This window comes from Alligator sinensis, unplaced genomic scaffold, assembly GCF_000455745.1.
Source record: "Alligator sinensis unplaced genomic scaffold, ASM45574v1 scaffold2020_1, whole genome shotgun sequence".
NCBI lineage: Eukaryota > Metazoa > Chordata > Crocodylia > Alligatoridae > Alligator > Alligator sinensis.
The window spans coordinates 277,320-283,280 of NW_005843181.1; the positions used below are offsets into that span (position 1 = coordinate 277,320).

At 64.9% G+C, this 5,961-nt stretch overlaps 1 protein-coding gene across 1 annotated transcript; it reads left to right on the plus strand.

The window, feature by feature from the left end:
• The first annotated feature begins 6 nt into the window (after window positions 1–6).
• Window positions 7–5,955, plus strand: LOC102372364 (uridine-cytidine kinase-like 1). The gene is made up of 14 exons (XM_006037845.3): window positions 7–72; window positions 646–752; window positions 1,108–1,278; window positions 1,367–1,438; window positions 1,632–1,821; window positions 1,945–2,006; window positions 2,500–2,516; window positions 3,279–3,377; window positions 3,808–3,901; window positions 4,037–4,099; window positions 4,617–4,739; window positions 4,877–4,984; window positions 5,070–5,226; window positions 5,556–5,955. Exons 2-14 carry the CDS (start codon window positions 735–737, stop codon window positions 5,627–5,629), a joined length of 1,248 nt encoding a protein of 415 aa, XP_006037907.2. The 5' UTR covers window positions 7–72; window positions 646–734; the 3' UTR covers window positions 5,630–5,955.
• Window positions 5,956–5,961: the final 6 nt, after the last annotated feature.

Genomic DNA, 5,961 nt, shown 5'->3' on the forward strand with positions numbered 1-5,961 from the left:
CCATCTCCACGGCCGGCCGCCCGCCCTGGTACACCGAGACCGGCGCGCCGCTCGACGAGGCCTTTGTCATCGGTCAGCCCCTGCTGCGCTGCGCCGGGCTGCGAGCTCGCCGCCACTGGGGCGCGGGTGGGGGAGCGCTGTGCAGCCCTGGGGCGCGGGGTCTGCTCAGGGTCAGGGCTGGCTGCAGCAGGGAGGAGCTGCCCCGTGAGGCTGCCTGGGGGTGCTGGGCCTTGCTGTGGGGCGCAGGTGGAGGGCAGCACGGTGCCCCATTCCCAGCAGCCTGTGCCCAGCCCCGGGGCAGAGAAGGGCTGGGAGCGCCTGGCCATCTGCCCCCGTCCATCATTCTGCAGGGCCTGGGGTGGGGTAGGGCAGGGGGGGCCCTTCCTGCCCTCGTCTCGCCGCATGGGAGGCGTCCAGGGCCGCAGCAGCCCCCTCTCCCACTGCGCATCCCTGCCAGTCGCTCTGCGGTCTTGGGAGCTGCCTGGGCTGCTGCAGGCCTGGGGGAACTGGCAGGGTGGCGGGCGCTTTGCTGAGCTCCCTCCTCAGGTCCCCGTGCTCGGTGTGGGCCCTCCCCGGGGGTCCTGGCTCTGGGCTGTCATGTCCCTGCAGGCTGACTCCTGCCTCCGGGCTGGCTTCTCTCCCCAGGCCTGTGTGGAGGGAGCGCATCGGGCAAAACCACAGTGGCCAACAAGATCATCGAAGCCCTGGACGTGCCCTGGGTAGTGCTGCTGTCCATGGACTCCTTCTATAAGGTGACTGAGCAGGGCTGTGCCCAGGCAGGGTGAGGGGGATGGGAACCCACCACAGAGCCCCTTGGCTTTGCTGAGGCCTTGGGAGGTGGCTGCCCTGAATCCCCTCTCAGCACCATGCAGAGAACCAGCACAGTGAATGGGGAAGGGGAGGCCCAAGCTGGGCTGGGTCATGAGCTGGGGTCCCTGGCCCTGCCTGGAGCATCACCAGGGCAGCTGAAGGGGTGTGCTGGCAGGCCACGTCTCTACTGAGCTCTGCCACGGTGGGGCTGGGCCACAGGCTCATGTACAGATCGCGAGTCATGTCCTCGAGCTTCCTCTATTCCCAACACCCTGTCTGGCTGCTCCCCTCCGGCAGGTGCTGAACAAGGAGCAGCAAGAGCTGGCCGCCTGCAGCGAGTACAACTTCGACCACCCCGATGCCTTTGACTTTGACCTGCTGGTCAGCGTCCTGCGCAAGCTCAAGAAGGGCAAGAGCGTCAAGGTGCCGGTGTACGACTTCACCACACACAGCCGCCGCAAGGAGTGGGTATGGCATGGGGTGGGGCTGGCAGGCAGCCAGGCGACTGTGCGCGAGGGGAGGGGGCATGCAGGTTGTGACCCTTCCCTCTCCGCAGAAAACCATCTATGGGGCTAATGTCATAGTCTTCGAGGGCATTTTGGCCTTTGCCAACAAGGAGCTACTGAAGGTAATGAATACCCGTGGGGACCTGGCCCCCACAACCCTTCTGGGGGGAGACCAGGCTGCGGGGCTCTTCTAGGAGGGAGGAAGAGTCTGGGACTTGGGATGGGGGTGGAGGAGGTGGTCCTTTGGCTGAGCATGTGAAGGTCCCCTTGGACCCAGCATGGAGCCCATGTGGCATCACGCCTTTCCCCCCCTAGCTGCTGGACATGAAGGTGTTTGTGGACACAGACTCAGATATCCGGCTGGTGCGGCGGCTGCAGCGTGACATCATGGAGCGCGGGCGTGACATTGTGGGCGTCATTAAGCAGTACAACAAGTTTGTCAAGCCGGCCTTCGAGCAGTACATCGAGCCCACCGTGCAGGTGGCTGACATCGTGGTGCCCCGGGGTGAGGCCATGCTGCATGGGGCCAGAGGGAGAGGATTTGGGGGCTGTGCTCTGTGGAGGGGCAGGGTGGGGGGGGTGGACAGGTGGATGCCTGGCTCATCTGGCACCTTTGCCTTCCTGCCAGGTGGGGAAAACTCTGTGGCCCTGGATCTCATTGTGCAGCATGTGCACAGCCAGCTGGAGAAGGTGAGGGGCTGGGCTAGGCATGGGGAAGCGATTGGGGAGTGCCTGGGACCTGCTATGATCTTGCCGCTGTAGAGCGTGCCTGCCCTGTCCCTCGCACTCTAGTCTCCTAGGTTAGGAGGATCTAACCTCCTGCCCTGCCCCTCACTGGGCTCCTCACAGTCAAGCTAATGCCATGGCAGCCCCTTGTTGTGCTCTCCTCCCATGTGGCTCTGCGCACACCCCTTGGTCCTGCCTGGCAGCCCCTGCCCTACCAGTGCTGCCCCACAATCCCCTGTGCAGGCCCAGCCAAGCTTCCTCCAAACCCTAGTGGTCTCAGCTCTGCTCTTTGGCATGCCCAGCTCTGCTGATGCCCTGCTGCAGATGCCTGGGAGCTGGGCTGGGGGACGGGGTGCAGCTCCACTTGGCCAGGCTCAGTGACTGGGTGTCTGTTTCTCTTCCTACCTGCTGTGTTGTGGTGATGTGGCTGTCTCGGGCTGGGTTCCCTCCACCACAGCGGGAAATCACCGTCAGGTATGTGGCTGCGGGGTCGGGACTGTCCTGCCATGTGGCTGCGCTGTAACACGCTGGGAGTCAGCTGGGGGTGTGGACCTTGCTGGGGTTCTGGCCCCAGGCATGGAGCCTTGCTTATGCTGGGCTTCTCCCTGAGTTCCTACCACTTGGCCAGGCCTCCCTGCTGCTGGAGGAGCTCCCTGACCATAGGGCACTTCCAGGATCCCTGCCTGGCAGCTGCCAGTGCTGCCCCAGGGCAGTGAGGCCAAGAGCCAGGCCCCACCTGAGCCCAAGGGGTGCTGGCTGCATCTGGATAGGGCTGCCACTGCCAGTGGCCTGGAAACGGGCATCATTTCTGGATGCCCTGGGGCACCAGCCTGAAACCATGCAGCAGGTGGGAGTGCATTGTGGCCAGATATGGTGAAGGGGGCCTCAGCACAGCACTTGTTGCCCTGGGACCACTCCCTGGTCTGGGTGGGGTCCGGGCTCTGGCCCTCCTGGGACTTGGGCTGTCTGTGTGTTGGTGCAGCGGGAGCTGCTGTCAGGCCATGCTGTGATGGGGGTGGCACCCCCTGCCCCAGCTCTCTCGTGGGGTGGTGTCTGCTGTCCCCTGTCTTGGGGCTGAACAGGCAACTGCAGGAGGTGCTGTCCGTATCTTCTGCTGGGACAGTGCTGGACCCAGCTCCAAGGAGCCATGGGGACAGGCACCAGCTCTGGGGCTGCTAGTGCTGGTGCTCGGGGGCAGGCAGGCGCTGGCTCGTGTTGATGGGCATCTCCCTGCAGAGCAACCCTGGCCTCCCCCCACCAGGGGCAGCCGCTGCCCAAGACTCTGAGTGTCCTGGAGAGCACACCGCAGGTGCGCGGCATGCACACAATCATCAGGTACCTGCCCCGCCCCCAGGCCGCGACTCCAGGTCATGTTCCAGCCTTACCGGTTGGTGCTGCCTGTCCTTGCGTGCAAGCGAGGTGACCAGGTTCTGCTGGTCTGCCACTGGTGCCCCAATTTGCTGTTGCTCTTGGCATCAGGGTCTGGTTTGGAGGGCTGCCCCGGCCCTGCCTCATTAGGTGAATGCCCCTCAGCTTGTCAGGCCGCTCATCCCACTGTTGGGAGACTGAGCTGCATGACTTTCCAAGTGGCGCCCTGCTCCCTCCCTCCTCTTCCCTCCAGTTCATCAGGACCTGTTCCGCTGGCCCTTCCCAGGGTCCTGCAGAGCAGTGCCAGGAGCTCTGCCCTCCCATGAGCGCAGCTGAAGGGCAGGACTCGGCTCTCACTCCCTGCCCTGTTCTGCTCTGCTCTGCTCTGAACCTGCAGGAACAAGGACACGACCAGGGATGAATTCATCTTCTACTCCAAGCGCCTGATGCGGCTGCTGATTGAGCACGCCCTCTCCTTCCTGCCACTTAAGGTCTGTGCCCTCTTCCCCCTGCCCTCTGCTGTGACATTCCTGTCCCACTGGCCGGGCCGTCTCCATCAGTGGGTCACGCCAGCCCCTGGTGTGGTAGGTCTGGACCCCGTGGTGACGTTTGTCTCTCTGTCGCAGCCAGTGACTGTGGAGACGCCGCAGGGGACGATCTACGAGGGGAAGCGCTTCCATCGGCAGCGGGTGAGCAGGTGGTGCCGGCTAGGCTGCTCTGTGCCCATCCTGGGGTTGTGCTGTGCCAGCCCACGTGGCGTTCTCTTCCTCTTGGCCCCCCACTCCCCTCATAGCTGTCCCACCCTGCCCCACAGATCGTGCAGTGCCCAGGACCAGGGCTGGAAATCCCTTCGGTCACTTATACCCCTCTGGGCTCCAGGGCCTGCCCCATGCTCTGGGAGTGGGTGGTGCAGACATCTCCAGAGGAGTTTGGGTGCACAGGACCATGGGGAGAATGGCCTGGGCTTGCCCCCTCAGGACTGCGGGAGTGCCATTGCCCTGGCAGGGAGGCTGCACTGGGTTGGTGGGGGTGGCTGCCCTGGTGAAGGGTCCACACATCAGCAGGGGGTGGTGAGAAGCCTGGGGCTGGCCAAAGGCAGAGGGCTGAGTCCCTGCATAGCCTGGGGGTAGTTGCTGTGCGGCAGGGGCTGCAATGTACCCCCTCCTCGCTGACCAGCAGTGTGTCCCATCCTTGCTGTATGCGCAGATCACGGGTGTGTCCATCCTGCGTGCAGGGGAGACCATGGAGCAGGCCCTCACGGCCGTCTGCAAGGACATCCGCCTGGGCAAGATCCTCATCCAAACCAACCATGACACGGGAGAGCCTGAGGTGAGTGCAGCGGCCAGGGTGGGGATACCTTTGCGGGCCCTGCTGGGCCCAGCCCATCCCCGTGGCTGCAGCCCCCTGTGCCCTGTGGGGGTGGGGCGCCCGGGAGGTCCCTGCCGTGACCCATGCACTTCCCGCAGCTGCACTACCTGCGCCTGCCCAAGGAGATCAGTGAGGACTACGTCATCCTGATGGACAGCACTGTGTCCACGGGTGCTGCCGCCATGATGGCCGTGCGCGTCCTGCTGGTGAGTACATGACCCCTGCACCCCCAGGCATGGACCCGCAGCTGCTGCCTCCTGGGGCTGGGCTCAGGGCTGTCTGCTGCCGCAGGACCACGACGTGCAGGAGGACCGGATCTTTCTGCTCTCGCTGCTGATGGCAGAGATGGGGGTGCACTCTGTGGCCTACGCCTTCCCCCGTGTCCACATCATCACCACGGCTGTGGACAAGCGCGTCAGTGAGGAGTTCCACATCATACCTGGCATCGGTGAGCCCACGGCCGGCACCGCTTTCCCCCCCCCACAGCCACGCTGGGGCTTCCTTTCTGTCCCTCATCCTAGCCCTGTAGCCCCCTCCCTCCTGCTGCTGCTGGCATGTGCCACAGCAGTATCTTGCAGCACTCCTGCCCCTCCTGGGTGAGAGTCCCTTGTCCTCCTGCAGTTCCTTGGGCCCTGCTGCTGCATTGGGAATGGTGGGGTTAGGCCTGAGGGGGAGACTGGTTCAGGCTGGGGGCTCCCCTGGCTCTTTTCAGGGGGAAAGGCGGGGGGGCCCGCAGGGGCTGCTGTGCCAATGTCTCACTCGCGCCTTTGTGTTCAGGTAACTTCGGAGACAGATACTTTGGCACCGACGCCCCCGCAGCCTGGTTGGAGAGTGAGAGCATGGACTGCTGAGGAGGCCTGGCTCCCTCCTGCACCTCCTGTTAGGGGACCAGCCCCTTCCCCCTTCTCCTGCCCTGCCCTAGGATCCCCGCTAGCCTGGGACCCGCTGCTGCCTGCGCCCTGCAGCACCCTGCTCCGAGGACGGAGGGGGCAGCGCCGCAGCCCCCTGCCCTGCAGCTGGGGCCAGCACCTGCTGGGGCGGATCCGCGTGCAGCGGGCGTGCAGCCGGGCTCCTGCCCTGCGCTCTATTTATTCCTAGTGATGGTGAGCAGCCCCAGCCCCCGCACTTTGCGCAGGGTCCGCCCCGCTCCCGCTCCCCCAGTGCCTTGGGCAGGCGCGGCCCC

Excerpts from the sequence above, each read along its gene's own strand:
- LOC102372364 (XM_006037845.3), top strand. Across the intron at positions 1,439-1,631 it reads CCAACAAGGAGCTACTGAAG|CTGCTGGACATGAAGGTGTT; the intron begins GTAATGAATACC and ends TTCCCCCCCTAG. Across the intron at positions 4,740-4,876 it reads ATGACACGGGAGAGCCTGAG|CTGCACTACCTGCGCCTGCC; the intron begins GTGAGTGCAGCG and ends CACTTCCCGCAG.